Source organism: Taurulus bubalis (genome assembly GCF_910589615.1).
Source record: "Taurulus bubalis genome assembly, chromosome: 5".
NCBI classification, from domain to species: Eukaryota; Metazoa; Chordata; class Actinopteri; order Perciformes; family Cottidae; genus Taurulus; species Taurulus bubalis.
In genome coordinates, this window is record NC_136593.1 from 20,982,499 (window position 1) to 20,998,973 (window position 16,475).

Below are 16,475 nucleotides of genomic sequence, written 5' to 3' on the forward strand. Positions count from 1 at the left end.
CAAGTCTTCTTCAATAGAGCATGATATTTATTTAGTAAATTATGGTCCATTTAGAGTCAAATAGACCATAAAGTAGGGTATGCATATCTGTGATTGACAGATCGACACCACAGAGTTTTCCAGTCTGGACTTGTCCGTGTTGTTGTCTTAAAACTTTAACTTTCACAAAGGGTGTTTTCAGTTCATGAAAGTTAATTGTAACATTGTGTAAGAAATATCCTATTCAGCGATTGGCTCCACCCTCTTGTGTCACTTCTAGCTGCTAAAAAAATGTCGACGGGTTGAAAACAGACTAAATTAAATTTGAAAGGTCAAGTGCCAAGTTCATTTAGTTAGGAAGTAGTAGCAGTATGAATAATAATTAAAAGATTAGCCTTTTAATGTTGATTCATTTGATCTTCTACAACAAGTATTATTTATTTGGGCTAATTATTTTGGTAAAGTGACCCTTGGGGCAAAGTGAGCATGCCTGGGTTAATGCAACAGTAATAATACTAAACCATCCTGTACCAAATACACTTACAGTGACAAGATAAGAGGTAATAGCAAGAGATCAGGCCTAAACCTGCCACTCGGCCTCTTAGGACCAGCAAAGACGAGCAGTAAACACAAACAAGTGACATAATATTATTTGTATTATGTTAATATGGCCAACCTGTTGCCAACAGCACTCCCTTGAAGTCATGTTACTGCCCCCTGATAAAGACCAATATTAACTCTCCTCAGAGCTGATCGTTCTCTGTGCGTTCAAATATCGATTATAGAAGTTGTCAACAACAACGAGCTCAGCGGTAATATCCCAGCACCCTGATGTGGCTGCAACTGAAAAACAGCGTGAGCGGCATTGTCTTACCTGTAATTGTATTCGACAGGGTTGGCCAATTCATCAAAGCTTTCACTGTGCAGGTCTGAATCTGATGGTGAATGTTGCTGGCATCGTGATCCACGGAGGATGTGCTTTCTGTTAACATGTTTTTAAGTGGGTTGAATGATTTGCCCACAGAGGGAGCGTTTTATTTTATTATTTTGCTCTCCTTCAGTTCAGTCTGTCTACATTCATTAGCATTCTCTGTGATATATACTATACATTAATATATCACACATTTTTGCCAAAGTAAATATGTTGAACTAAGAGTTATTAGAAAGCTTAGCATTACCGTTGGCAGGCAGCTCCGCTCATCTGTTGCTGCAAGCCACATTTATTTTCCCTTTTCATTTTTTTCTCGTTTTTAATGCTTCACTTCCCACGAGGAGATAGTGTAGCAGCGGTATGTATACACTAAATATCAGCTCCTCGGTATCAGCTGCTAGCTGGCCCTTCGGCTCGGGATCTTGGCTCTGCTTATTTGGTTGAATGATTTATTAATGTCTTGCCAATTTTCCGCAAGTTCCAGCATGTTTTCTTTCTTTCCTTTTTTTTCAAGAAGTCTTGTTGTAGACGGCATCTCCTCGCGCTCATGTTCTCTCATTTCTATTTCCTCCAGAGCCAAACAGAGCAGCGTCTGCCCAGGAAATACTCTCCGCTCTCCTGGACTGGATGGGAAGAAGGAGAATCTTTGACCTTGGAAAATGAAGATGCTGTTGCCATGGGAACTGTTAATCCTTCTGTCACTCCAAGAGTGCCTGGCTGGTGAGACGCCAAGTAGGGCCGCCTTTTTTTTTTCTCTTTCGACACACACCTGATATGCATACATCTCCCTACAGGGAGGGCTTTGCCTCAATCGCATGCAGGTTCATTTCATTTGAAAGGGAGCGATAGTATTTAGCTTTTGTAGATGGGCAAAGTCTAGTGACGTTTTTTTATAGAAATGAGCAAAACACAGTCAAATCTGTAGATTTTAATTTGGTTTTAAAGAGCTTAGCGAAGCATTTTAGGGCAAATAAGAACGACAGAGGCAGAGTTTTGAATTTAGTGCTGCACTTTTCTATGGCGGCAGGAAGTTGTCTCAGGATTAAGTGTGACTGCCTTGTGCCATTCTAAAGGTTGACTATCATAGTTACATTTTTCTCGTAATATTTAACTACAGCCAGGGTTGAACATGTTCTCTTCAGATCCTCCCTCTGATAAACGTGACTCACTTTCGGTTTCATATTTGAAGAGAGAGTCTCATACGATAGCTCACACTTTCTCTGCTTTTTTTGTTTTTTTTAACGCCTTCCTGTTTTATTATGCAATTTCCCCACTTTATGTCCAACTGCTGCCACTTGCGTGAAATGTGTTAAGCGCTATAAAAAATAAAATAAATCCAACACAGGCTCTTTTCTCAGCGCTAATGTATTCCGTGCTCCGTTCTCAGCAACATAGATCCCGCCGTGTGCCTCCAGCGCCCTAATATCTGTGTGAGCTACAGCTGAGGAGTTAAAATCTCTCTGAGAGCTCTCACTTACCGCCTGGATACGGTGACCCGTGCAGGCCCCGGCGACCGAGTGACATTTAATGTTGACATATGACGGGATACGATGTACACTGATCTTAAGCTCACCGTGTATTCATCAGAAAAAAATAGATTTAAATGTATACAGCTTATGGAGTGTGTTGTTTTCTTATTTATGCTGCCATCTCCATTGATTTAGCGTCTCATCTCCAGTCAGCAGTTTGACTGCGGTATATCTATGCAGCCTGCAAACACAAGACAGAAGAATGAAATGCAAATAGCAGCGTGTGCCGCAACACATACAAACCTGCCAGTGAGCTCAAATTTGCATGCACTCCCATGAAATCTAATTAGGTGTTAATTTTGTACGTGTGTGCGTGTGTGTTTACGTGCATGCTAGCGGTCAGTCCAGTCGGTGTGTTTACAGGGCAGGCCTGTTCTCGAGCATACACACAGAACCACCCGGTCATTTCCCTGGTGAAATAGCCCGGCTATTTAAGGCTCATTAATTTGTTTAATTTAAAGGACATTGCCACCAGGGTAAAAACAATTCCGCTTCCATCAGAGGCCGGGGGAAACAAGGCCTCTTACCTGAAGCAAAGACTCCCACTCTCATTAGGATGATGATGGCGATGATGATACGGGAGGGAGCAGTCTTTGTCCTCGTCAAGGTTAGAGACAAAAAGAAAGACAGATGATTTTTTTTTTTTTTGCAAGAGCAAAGCTGGCGTGTGGCTCAGAGGAAAGGGGAGGGTGTTGGGGTGGACACCAGTGTGTGAGCGCATGTCCATTGAAGAAATGTTAAATTTCATGGAAGTAATTAGTGCAACATCGGTTAATTACTCCTGTGTATTGATCGCTTTCCTGGAACGTCCCAGGAACACAAGCTCGACTGAGCAGACGCACATGTACAAACAAACACGCATGCAGCCAACACGGCTCTAATGATCAGATTGCATCAAGTAAAGGCAGCTCTCTGATATTGCAACTCCCATGTAACCACCTTAACCAAGTTATCCTACTTGCATTGCAATCATAATAAAGCACAAGTCAATTAGCCAACAGGGTTACTTGACAATGTTTTTAATTACTCTTGACATGTAATATAGTGATATCTTTCTGTCTGTGCTTTGGTTCCCTGCATGTACGGTAAAAGTAACACATAATTTTACCGTACATGCAGGGAACCAGATGCAAAGTGTGAGTTTTCACTAAACAGTAGCAGATGTAGCGCCTAAGTAAAGCGCATTTTTAGGAACACTGAACACCAGAAGCAATCGACCATTTGCTTAAACTCACTCACCCTCAAACAGCAATTGTCCAATCAGAGCCTCTGAACCACACATTGATACAGCAGGCCTTTTAAACTGTCTCTACAGCGCTGTGTCAGCAACTAAAGGAAGGTCTGGCTCCACACTTTATCATTTTGGCGTAGAGGGAAAAAAAAATATCTCCTCTGGCTCGTTGGTATTTCTTTAAACCAATCACAATGGTCCTGGGCGGCGCTGAGTACAGGATGCAGCGACGGGGCCCTCGCAAGATAGAGTGCCGCAGGAGTGAGTCCCGAAACCAAGAAATGAGTAAGCTTTCCTCCACTTCTGGGTCCCTCGTCTCAAAATTGAAGCCTGAAATAAGGTCTGCGACTAACACAAGCTTAAGATGTTTTAACGTTTTGTTCTACGACATAAAATATGTCAGTAAGTGGATTTTGAAGTTTTTACGCTAAACTGTAGTCCGTCTTGAGCCTAACGTCAAATTTACGCATAAAGAATCATAAAAGTAGTGTTAATTTATGAAGATTACCTTGCTAAACAAAATGTGGCTGTATATTTATCAAAAAGTCAATGAAAAAAGCTTTTTGTGTTGAGGTAACAAGTGCGATGCAAACTTCTGGGGTTCGTCTTGGAAAAATATGTCATTCCCGCAGCGCTCTATAGCACAGATAGCACGAGAATGCCGCATGTGATACACAGTCCACTATATACCCACAGTCCACAGCTCTCTCTATGGATACATCCCAAGGCTCTTTATTGTCTTTATTTATTGTCTTTTTCTTTTGGAAACCATGCGAGGAGAGAGGAAACGAGGAAATATGTTCTTAGAGAAATGAGACGTCCTTTCCTCTAAAGCGCCAGGTGAAGCGATGTGTGTTTCTGATCACAGCTGGATCAGCTGCCATTCGGCTTAAACAGCTGGAGAAACTTTTGATCATTGTACTTATACTCCTAAAGACACAGTTATCATCACTGTCAGAGAGATGTTTTCTTTCTTTCTCTCTGTATTATAAAGAAAGAAAGTTGTTTGTGGTCCTTTTATTGTTGAGACCTACAATGAACATCTATTTTAACCAGATGGGGAAACAACTAAATATATAACTTGAGTTTAATCTGTGATCTGTCTTCACTCTGGTATGAAACTCCAGTGATGTTTAGACAAACCTGATCATTTTGATCAGCTGCAGCGTCCAATCAAATAACTGATGAACAATGAGGGGGCGTGTCGGCCGCTAAAACGCTTCCTGGAAGGCCGCTCTCGTGCATCCTCGCTCATGGCTCCTCAGAGATCCCTCTTTGCTCCTCGCTCCTCAGAGCAGAAATATGAGCTTTGGGACCGCCGTGCCGCAGAACGACTTTGGGTTCAAGCGAGGAGCGAGGAAAAGACAAATCTCTCAAAAACTAAAAACACGAATGTCATGAGTAGATTACAAAGTGTGTTTATCTGCTGCAATGGTCAGCATTTCTGGCAAACTAGTTTACTAACTAGAGATGTAACCTAACCCAAGAAGGGAGCATTTCATTTACTGACTACTATCTTCGATGAAGAAACATGTTTAGTTATCTCGGTAGCTACAATTGATATAGTCTGCTTGGCATTTTGAATATTAAATCTGCTACCGTTATCTTTATTGACTGAAAATGTATTGTGTGAGAATGGTACATGCTGACAGGCTTGGCAATACTAATTAATGGGGTTCGAAATTAATGAATGAGTCAAACTTGCTTCTATTTCCCGTTTCCTGTAACTGCACTGTATTTACACTGATAATACTTATCTGAACAAGCTTCCCGATTGTAAACGATCGAAAGAAACGCCACGACTGGCGCGTTGAAGGCTGCACAGAGTGTGCCAGTTAGCCAGTATAGGACTGGGTTATCCCCAGTTAAGTGCTCTCTCATCGCAATGCATTATCTGCCTCGTGACACGTGCACAAGAGGGTTTAATAAATGCAGAAGAGCCATATTGGCAGCTAATTATATGGGTGTAGAGTTTAAAGTTTTTTGAGCAGCGTGTGATTTATTTTTGCATTAATTCAGTGTCACATGCTGAGCACAGTTGTAGGGCTAATGTGCTTTTTTTCCCAACACAGAGAATACACGCCACGGTCCTGTCTTCACCCAGGAGCCCAGTGACAGTATTTTCCCCCTGAGCACTGATGATAAGCAGGTGTTTATTAATTGCAAAGCCAAGGGAAACCCACCTCCGCATTATAGGTGAGTGTTTTTTTTATTGCCTTTTGACTGTCTGCTATGTGAGACTGCAGTGTTTATGATTCATTTTCCCAAAGATGAGAAGGAATCACATTATTAGCAGACCTAGGAAACCTATCTTTTCGTTCCTCTACAGGTGGAAAATGGATGGGGGGGAAATAAACACACAGTCGGATCCTAACTACAGCCACGTGGAGGGCAACCTGTTGATCAATAACCCTCATGTCATCGACCATGGAGGAGTGTATCAGTGCATCGCCACCAACACTTTTGGGACCGTCGTCAGCAGGGAGGCAAAAGTTCAGTTTGCTTGTGAGTAGAGTCAGATTTTTGTATTCACTGATACTGCTACTGACATGAAGCTTAGCTTTGTAATTGCCCATTTGATTTGTGAAATTGTGCACAGCTTCACAGAATAACAATATTGAAGGTGTAACATACGGGATTCACAGGAGCAAACAGCTATTTGCTACATAAAGATGTAGTGGGGTGAAGTCTACGGAGAATGTAGTCGCTCTCCCTCGTGTGTGCTGTTGTCTGAGTTCCTCCTTCCTTTGTTGACGTAGCCTGGCAGGCCGTGTGTTATTACTGCATGTTGGTGCATGTGAGTCAGCGCCCCACAGCTGATAACGTCATCCCGACCGACGGTATCGTACTAACGGTGGTAACAGACTGGTGCACTGAAGTTATTCCTTGACTGTGCTGGTTTGGTATCTCTGTGACACATCCCCAAAAGTGAACATCACATAGTCTTGGCAGTATATTTTGTTCTGCAGCATTCCTATTTAAAACGCTGCACATCCACACAACAACCATAGGCTCCCTCTGAGGAGAGCTCTCCACAGGCATCCCCAAATCGCCATAATTGTCTTCGGTTTATCCTCTCCGATCCCGCCCTCGTATCGAGGAGCGCCATCTCGGATTGAATGTCAATCGCCATTGTCTGAGATGACGTGTCACCTAGGCTTGCTAGTCTGAAGGACCGAGGACCGCCACGTCTTGATTTTGGGCGATTTTCTTATCGGTCGAGTTCTGATTTGACCACTGCTGATATTTGATGGATCCCTCCTAGGTCTCGGCTGGCATTTAAAAGACTTTTGGGGATTGATATATCCTCCCCGCTGTTTGTTCTCTCACACCGCACGGCAGCATTTAATTAAAGGCGAAAGTAATCTCTCAAGCTCGATTGCCGAGGGCTACCCTTGACCAGATCTCCTGCTTGTGCCAGGATATTAACGAGCGACTCCCGGGTCTGACTTGTAAGCAACACGAACAGACAGGGAAGTCATTCTGCAGAATGAAATGCCCTTCTGCTCGTCATCACCTTATTAGTTATTCAAGCTGTGAAACACTGATAAATTGTCTTTTTTTCCCCCATTTCATATTCAACAGTTCTGCAGAACTTCAGCAGGAAGTCAAGGAACACGGTGTCGGTGCGAGAGGGTCAAGCCGTGGTTCTGCTCTGCGGCCCTCCACCCCATTACGGAGGTACAGCGCTAACTCTTCTGCATTGTCTGCCGCGGTCTCACACTCCTGCTTGCCTCAGCAGTCTTTATTGTTCCTCACTCGGCAGCTTATTATCTCCCTGTAACACTGCCGTGTCTCTTTTGTTTTTTTGTTATACCTTCCCACCTGCACTTTTCGCTGCTCTCCCTCTCCAACTCTGACACAATGTTTTCCACTCACCTCTCCTTATCTGCTAGACGGAGGGGAACTTTTTTTTTTTTTTCAGCCACCGCTCTACCTGCCCGGACCCATGCCTTCACATCTATAGTTCATAGCCTCGCACTTCTTAACCTTGAGCTCACTTTTCTCGCCCATATGATCTGTGACCATGCTGTCATCTATAAAGTGCCCGGCGCTCCACTCCCCCAACTGTCTTCTTAGTTTTTTTTCCCCCTCATACGTGGGCAGGTTATCTGTGGGTAATAAAGTCTGCCGGTGGCTGCTGCGACCATGGAAGCATTTATCCTCGTGGCACAGCTGTGAGTCGGCTCGCGTGTCTGTGCACCGCTGATTAGCAGACCCTCAAAGTGGTCCGCACTTCTGCAGCCATCCGGTGCCCACCAGCACAATTTTACGCCAGCGTAGCAGCCTTTTCTCCGCTCCCTGTTGCCAGCTGAATCCTGCGGCCACGCGGGAATCTACACTTTAACAATTTGCCCTCTAGCCTCCCCTCCCCCTTTTCAAAAGCCTCCATCTCTTCATTTTTTCCTCTTAAACACACATTGGCACACATTTGATGGGATTTGCGCTCCACGATAATGCTGGCTTGAGGTGTTCTAAAATTGAAAAATGGTGGGGGTTTTTTTGGGGCGGGGGGTCTTTTTTTTTGCTGCCACATTATGTCAACAGCTTCTTTAACGCCTGTTGATTGCGCCACTCGAGGAGTGCTGTGATGCACCTTGGTAAAAGAGGGATCATGCGAAGCGTCTTTGAGCAATCAATAGGTAAGTGGTGTAAAAAGGAGCCGTGCTGAGAGTTAAACTCTGTCAGAGGACATGAGATTATGTGCCTGCAAGTCCTCTGTTGCTGTGAGACTGCGAGCTCTTAAACAGACCCAATCTCTGATAGTTCCTAATCATGAAAGGTCTGTCAGTTTGTGCCCCTGACTTCTCCCCCATAATGATTTTAATTCACTGTTTTCCCTCAAGGAAGCAAGTGGGACTTTTTACCGTCCGCCCAGTCAAAAGAGCTGACTGCAGAATGTCATGTGTCTGATACAGGAGGGCTGCACTAATCTCTCTCTCTCTTTCTCTCTCTCTCTCTCTCTCTCTCTCTCTCTCTCTCTGTCTCACTCTCTCTCTCTCTCTCTCTCTCTGTCTCTCTTTCTCTCTCTCTCTCTCTCTCTCTCTCTCTCTCTCTCTCAACACTGCTACATTGGCATTCTCATCAGCCCTGTCCATTCTTTATTTTGACATAAATCCTCCTCTTTAATCTGTGTGGCGAGAGCAAGATACTTCCTGCAAAATCTATAATACAGAACACGACAAAGCACATGTGTGACCTTGTGACCTGCTTGCATTATGTTGCCAAATCCATATTTGCTCCATACCAGAAGATGGGTGTTCAGAGCAAACAGCCCTGTGGTAAAAAAAAAAAAAAGGAAAAAAAGGAATTTGCAGAAGGGGCAGATTTGGTGGGGCCGTGTTTTTTCAAGTACCAATGAAACAATGAAATGCAATCCAGGATCACTGGCTTGATTAATAGCTCTATGAGCTCAAAGGCTGATATGATAAAAGCCAAAACACTGCATAGCAGTTTGTAATACTTAATGACCTAAATAACATAATTTCTTCTCCTGTGATATAAACAGCAGAATTTGATTGTTCACATCCAAAAAGGAATCCCCCATGAATCTGTACATCTGCACATATTTGGTTGCAGGAGGATGTTGAGCAGGGTTTTTCTTCTCTACAGAATGACCCTGCAATTTGTTTTAGCTTGTGCCCTGCATGCCAACGCGCCTGCTGAGCAACGGAGCGGTCCAAAATAGAAGATCAGGGGGCTGCATTATTTCACACATTTTGGCTGAACTCAACCTTGATCCATCTTGCGGTGGTTTTCGACTTGCAGGCTCCGTCCCGAGCCAATTCATTCCTACTTCCTGTCTTAAAAAACGGGCCACAAATATACTCTTTATTTCTATGAAAACAAAGTAATTTTCAAAAACCAACAGTGTTGCTGATTCATGAATTATATTACACACGATACAGGAAGTAAACTAGTTCTAGTTTCTACTTATACCTTTATTTTCTATGTAACGGTACTGTACCGATGCCCAGGAGTTAAGAAGAACCAGAGCAGTTCACAGCTGCTTAAACAGAGTTGTCAAACTTGAACCTGCTAGCTCAGCTAGCAAATGTTTGTGGCCTACGATACTGCCTTTAGGCTGTGGCTTGTCTCACAGAATAACTAACTCCAAGTTGTTCTGAATAGCACAACCCAACGACCTAAAAAGTAAACATTATTCGGAAGGCATCACAAACAGAACACATAGCCTTTTACTGGTGGCCCTCGGCTAAATGCGCCGTGGTTGCCCGCAGTGACAGCACCACAAACAGAACGTGTAGGTGTCCTCGTAAAAGCCTTGTTTTTTAGTTTATGCAATTTAAAGTGCATACCCATTTGTTTTGGTTATCTACGCCAACCATCCACGTACTTTACCTTGAGCAACCACAGCCTCATCCTGCTGAAAGTCACTAGCTAACGCGGTTAGCAGACACAGCGTCACTACGACTTGCCACCGCACTAATGGGGGCGCAGTTAGATGGCGCAACACACAAAGCAGTCGCCGGATTCTACTGTTTTTTGATGACTCATCCTTAACTCATGGGTCTCGGTAGCTAACAGAGTGATATCAGGGGGATGAAGTGTTTGGAAACCTGAAAAATGTGTCCAACTCCCTCTTGTAATTAAAACCCTGCCCACATATTCTGTTCAACTAAAGAAGCTCTAGCTGCCATTATACACATCATTGATTGTTTTCGTGGGATTGTTGACAAAATATCAAATCAATTAGCCCACTTCTGTGATGTCATCTTCTATCTCCGTTTTTGGTAGAGAAATATAGATCCTCATAATGTATTGATGAAGAGATCTCTTCCGATGCAGGTCATAATGTCACTTTGGGAATGTCACTAGAAGATGTATCAGATTTCTTTTTGATCATCTTTTGTCTTTTCCAGAGATCAAATATTCATGGATTTTCAACGGACAGCGGAGCTTCCTGCAACAGGACGCCCGCCGTTTTATCTCTCAGAGGACGGGCAACTTGTACATCGCCAAAGTTGAAGCCTCGGACGCGGGGAACTACACGTGTGTGGTGAGAAACATGATGACCAACACCACAGTGTTCAGCTCTCCAACCCCTGTGGTGGTGCGGAGAGACGGTAAGCACCCTCAGTTCGCCTCTGCTGCCTCCTGGTTATCTTGCGCGCTGAACTGACACGCGCTGTCGGGTACGGGTGGGGGGTTAGAAGGGTAGGCGAGCCGGGGAGATAAATCGCTTGTCTTGAGCGTGACACTGTTTTTGCTTTTCGTTCATGAGATTTTTATTTTTTTCCCCGCACCATCCCAAAGCCTCTGAACTGTACAGGGGTTGTGTGTTCCAGGAAGCCCCATCTATCTGCATGAAGGCACATATTTACATAACCAGAAATGTAGTCTTCGCTGACAAAAATGCATGCAGACACACTCACACAGCGAGGAGCTTGCCACACATACTAAACCCCCATCAGGAGTGTTTATGTCTACCACTTCAGATTTGAGCTGAGGCGAGATATGTAATCCAAACTCATCCATCCGCTGGTGTGTACGGCGCCGACGCGCGCGCTCTCACTTCGCTCCCCTGCCAGTTGTCACCCGCGTCGCGGCTCTTATGTCCAATATGAATTACAAGGGGACTGCATGTCCACGTTCTTTTTGTGTGTGTTTGGGACTGATGTGATTTTCTTTTATCCTTCACGCAGCAGTGATGGGTGAATACGAGCCAAAGATCGAAGTTCAGTTTCCCGACACCCTCCGAGTCTCTAAAGGATCATCGGTGAAGCTGGAATGCTTCGCCCTGGGAAAGTAAGTGACGGGAATGTTGGCAAACCCTCACGCAAACTTGTGAATGGGCCAGACATCCTCTGCTACAGCAAACATGGGCCGCGAGTTCTTGTGGTCAGTGTGAGCGGGAAGGATGTGGCCGGCGTGACCTTTCTGTGTGTGTGTGACCTCTGCAGCCCCGTGCCTTCAATCTCATGGAGAAGAGCTGATGGAAACCCACTCCCTGGCAAGATTAAAATCAACCACTCCAGCGGGGTTCTGGAAATTCCATACTTTCGTCCGGAGGACGCCGGTGTGTACGAGTGTGTGGCCGCGAACAGCAAAGGACGAAATGTCGCCAGAGGGCAACTCGTGTTCCACAGTAAGAGCCTTGTATACTTTTGCTTGCTTGTTTCAAGGAGATGACTGCTAATCTTTTCTTTTTTTTTCTCCGTATTGAACATTTCTTTCAAGCATTGGCGTGAGGTAGAAAATGAGATTACTCATACGTCAGGATATGTCTCCCACCTCCATAGAATCAAAAGGAGCTGGCTGTCAAACCGCAAGCCTTGAAATTAGTCACAACTTCTTCTATAAGCAGAGACGAGTCGCTGCTGGTCCCGTCTGCTGAACGTGCCGACGGGGAACTGGGAACGGATCGATTTATATCCTGTCTGTACATATTTGGGTTTGCATACCAGCTGTTTTAAATCTGAGGCGTCTAGTTTTGACGCGAGCGGTGCCAAACAAGAAGGCGTAAGTGGCTGTTGACACAAAAGCGGGAGTGAGGCACGCCAGGGCGAGTTTATCTGTGTCGCATATTTCACACACAAATGCAATTCAAGGTGCTTCACATAATCCATTCGAAAAAAGGTGAGCCGCGACTTGAACTGACCAATTCAAAAGATAGAACTCCAATTAGAAAAATAAATAAGAAACCACAATGAACTGCAAGGTTGAAAATAATTAATGGTTCAGTCAGAGGCAGGTGAGAACATAAAAAAAACCTGGATTTAAAGGAAGTTTGGTCCACTGCTTGTGGTTCAAAGTAACTGAATGCTGCTATTCCATATTTATGTTGGATTCTCGAGATGCTTGGAGGTCCGAAACCAGTGAGCGATCTACCGACAAGCAACAGGGATTCAAACTCTATTTCATAACTCCCTGGACGTTGTTGTGATGTACCCACTCTTCTTTTCTGTTACGACTCAGCGGTCGCTTTGTGAATAAGATGAACAGTTTTTTGAGCAGGGGCCATTACAAAAGTCCAGCCTGCTGGAGATTAAAGCTTCATCCCCGAATCCCACGATGATAGTATGCAAACTTGAATATTGATCCGATTTGGCTGTCGAAGTTTTCTCTCTCTCTCTCTCTCTCTCTCTCTCGCTCTCTCTTTCTCTCTCGCTCTCTCTCTCTGTGATTATACCAAGATTGATTTTCAGTGTATTTATTTGGATCCTCACCAGCTGTTACCGGGGCAACGGCTCCTCTTCCTCGGGGTCGATGGCAAAAATAATTACGACAACAATTCCAATGTGTTTGCTTTCATCAAAAGAAGTTGTATTGCCGAGGCAAGCATTACAAAACTGGTAATATGACATACATGGGCATATACATGCACATGAGTAGCTGTATAAAATAAAACTAAGTACGGTACTAGATTGTGAAATCTATACTACTAGGTCTAGAAGTACAATGGAGAACAATACACTTTCCTACTATGCACTTCTCGTCGCTTCTAAACCCCCATATCTAGTCAGAACATCCTTAAATCTAGCTACGACTCATTTGGAGTCTCCTCAGCTGGTATTTTTTTTTAAAGGTAATCCTCTCAGGTTATACCGGATAAATGATGAAAATATAGAAGAACTGTATCAGTATTTCTAAAGCTTCTTCGAGCTTGACTGAAAACTGCCATTAGATGATGTGCTAGTTTTTCCTTCAGTATAATTTCTGCAAAAAGTTTCAATATTCTTAGATTTATTTTCAGTTGTCATGGTGGAGGGAGCACTGCTTTTCTAGGAGGCTAGAGGAGACAGTGTGATTGGCGACGATTGTTATCAGCACATAACATACTCGCTGATAATGTATGACAGCTCATTCTTCATAAGCCTGACCTGTTTCCGTGTGTATAGAAACAAAATGTCAGGCAGCTTTTTGGTTCAAGGCAGCGTTTCTGTTTGTAATCCAAGAAGTGTTGAACAATCACGTTTGAGCCGGCTTTGGTTGCATGCAGGTTATAAAAAATTAAAAAATCGGCTATCATCTGATGACGTTTTAGCTTTTTATTAATCTCTATCTCTCTCTACATTGCGAATTGAACTGTAAACAATGGCGGGCAAATCAAGCGTTTTTGAAGGGTCACACATTTAAGTAAATAGAGAATTGCAAAAATTAGGTTGTGGTAGGAAAGAGAAACTCGAAAAAGGAGACGCAAAGTAAGTAACGCTACACGTAGAAAGCTGCAATGAATCAGTTGAACAGAGAAATATGAATTAATAACAGCTACATAACTGCAAAAAAATATTATTAGGAATGAAATAGTAGTACAAAATGAAAACTGAGGAAATGATCAACAACTCTAGAGCATTTTTTATTGGGGGTTGATACATTTAGAGTTTGGCTACATTTACAGCAGTGATGTAGGGAGACCACCCTCTTCCATTCTGCCTCAATCCTCTTCCTCTCTCTCTCTCTCTCTCTCTCCCCCCCCCCCCCCCCCACACACACTCCACATTTAGAAAAAAAAAGCTGCTCTCTACTGTTAATGCAGCCTTTTTGGGTGGGAAAAGAAAATAAGTGCTACTGTTAATGCAATCCAGTTATTATGTCAACAAAAAGTGTTAAACCAATGGATATATCATTATAATGATCATAACACTCATTTGTTCCTTCTTATTACGAGGGAATCAGATATTGGTCAAACTAAATACATCTGTATTTTCCACAGATGCTGAACATCTGCACTGGGTCCAGACACTGAAAGATGCTCACATGGCCATCGATGCTAATCTGCAGTGGGAATGTAAAGCCATGGGTAAGCCGAGGCCCACATACAAATGGCTGAAGAACGGTCAGCCGATAACAGCAGAGGTAAGTCGAGCAAAGGTTTGACCTTCGCGATAAAATGTGAGAACCTCATTGTGGTTTTATTGTGTGCTTCTCTTAAAATAATACTACTTTAAAAGGAAATTGAGAAACACAAATCTTGCTCGGGCTTCGCTGAAAACCTCGAAGGCAAAGGATGATCCAAAAGCTTGCACTCATCTCGCAAAAGAGAAAAAAAGAAAAGAAAATAGACATAAATCATTGAAAGATGCCATCAAACATTAATCAGCTGGCCTGATTTGCAGGGCCGGATACACGTGGAAGCGGGCAGACTGACCATATCCAGGATCAGTCTGTTGGACTCTGGGATGTATCAGTGCGTGGCAGAGAGTGAACACGGAGCTGTGTATGCCAGCGCTGAGCTCAAGGTTGTAGGTAAGCAGTTTGCTCGCCCTGTATTATTTACAACGAATTGAACCAGAGGCAATGTAGAGATACACTGCATGTACATTGTGTTGTCAGTGGAATAAAAATGCTCCCTATCTGAAATAAATAAATGATAAGAGGCAGAGCCAGCTCCACGCTGAACCGTAGCCCCCCTCTCTTTCATTTCCATAATTCTCTCGTACAATAACCCAGCGTGGCGGCGAAGTCAAATTTCCGTAATTGCTCGTGATGCACTTGACATTTCTGCTGATGCGCGGCTGCTGCGCCCACCGCAAAGCAGAAACAAATGGCCCTTAACGCGGTTTTGTTCCTCAGCCTCACCGCCTGACTTCACCCGGAGGCCCGTGAAGAAGGCCACAGTGATCCGGAGGGGGGGCGAGGTGGTCTTGGAGTGCCGCCCCCACGCCTCCCCCAGGGCCACCGTCTCCTGGTGGAGAGCGGGCCAACTCCTGAAGGACAGCCAGAGGTAGGGCGTTTATTGCCTGCGCCGTCGCTGCCCACGCTCCTCGTGCCGTACGTCGAAGGGAGTGCTTCCATTTCTAGCATGGTTATTTATTATGCGTCTGCTCAAGGGGATTAGGGAGGGAGTCAGCATTGCATAACACTGCTTTGTTTGACCCAAGATAGAGATAGACACCTTTTCCGTCACGTTGGAAAATATGTTGTGTTTCTGTTGTCTCAATCATCTTTTTTTTAAGCTTTTTTTTTTTTACTAGATGTAAGAATGAGGCCATGACCTCCTACTCCATCAGTTTTTCTGAGGCACAAGATAAAGAGTGCAATTTTTTTCTTTTTGTTTGAAGTTCAAAGTGTGCCACAGCTTCAGAGCTCTTCAATGCAGTCAAAGGGGTGGATGTAGGCCTTGTAGAGATGCTCTCTGTGTGAAAAGAAGAACAAAAAAACACAGAGGAAAAAAAGAACTCATTGCATCCTTGAGCAAAACTCCACCCCGGGCGACATGACAGGCCATGTCATGATTTAAGGGTCTGAGGCGACACCTACGAGCTCAAAGAAAAACAGTTTATTGTTTGCAACAGACTGATGCACACGATAAGAGCCGACGGAGTTGGGAGCACAGCGGGAGAGCTGCTTTTGTGAAATGTTTCGGTGAAAGAGTAGGGGAGGAAAATGTAATGGAGGTTCAGAAAAGCAAGGGGCTTGGCTCGGTCACTGATAGAAGTAAAGAGGAAAGACGAGTAAAGAGACTCATCCCAGAAATGAGTCAAATCAGCGGAAATCACTTTCCAACACAAATCCACTTGCACCACTGTGGGACTGAAGGTAGCTCTGACCCTCTTAGATACGCTCCAAACAGAAACGCTCCCACTGTTGATGTCGTTGTTTTGGCCTCTTGATATAATATCTGAGCATTAAGGTGATTTTGTGAGAGGAAGGAAGGTCTGTATCCCGGTGTTTCCCTTTTTATGAAATATGGTCCAGTACGCCCACACATCATCAGACAACCAGTTGAAAAGCACATCTCTTAAAGAAAGCCTCGTCTCAAAGAGTATAATTAACTTAATGGCAGCAATTTTTTCTCCGAGAGCCTCGCTGGGAAGTGATTTTTCTTTCTTTCATATACTAT

General features: G+C 43.9%; 1 protein-coding gene across 1 annotated transcript in view; it reads left to right on the plus strand.

Moving 5' to 3' along the window:
* Positions 1 to 1,569: 1,569 nt before the first annotated feature.
* cntn6 (contactin 6) overlaps positions 1,570 to 16,475 on the plus strand; it is a gene marked incomplete at both ends in the record, with an annotated part of 37,893 nt that continues 22,987 nt past the window's right edge. The window contains 10 exons of the mRNA XM_079218911.1: positions 1,570 to 1,630; positions 5,743 to 5,866; positions 6,000 to 6,175; positions 7,256 to 7,351; positions 10,552 to 10,755; positions 11,335 to 11,437; positions 11,593 to 11,777; positions 14,346 to 14,488; positions 14,749 to 14,878; positions 15,206 to 15,356. Coding sequence (XP_079075037.1) covers positions 1,570 to 1,630; positions 5,743 to 5,866; positions 6,000 to 6,175; positions 7,256 to 7,351; positions 10,552 to 10,755; positions 11,335 to 11,437; positions 11,593 to 11,777; positions 14,346 to 14,488; positions 14,749 to 14,878; positions 15,206 to 15,356 — 1,373 coding nt within the window. The remainder of the gene's footprint in view (positions 1,631 to 5,742; positions 5,867 to 5,999; positions 6,176 to 7,255; positions 7,352 to 10,551; positions 10,756 to 11,334; positions 11,438 to 11,592; positions 11,778 to 14,345; positions 14,489 to 14,748; positions 14,879 to 15,205; positions 15,357 to 16,475) is intronic.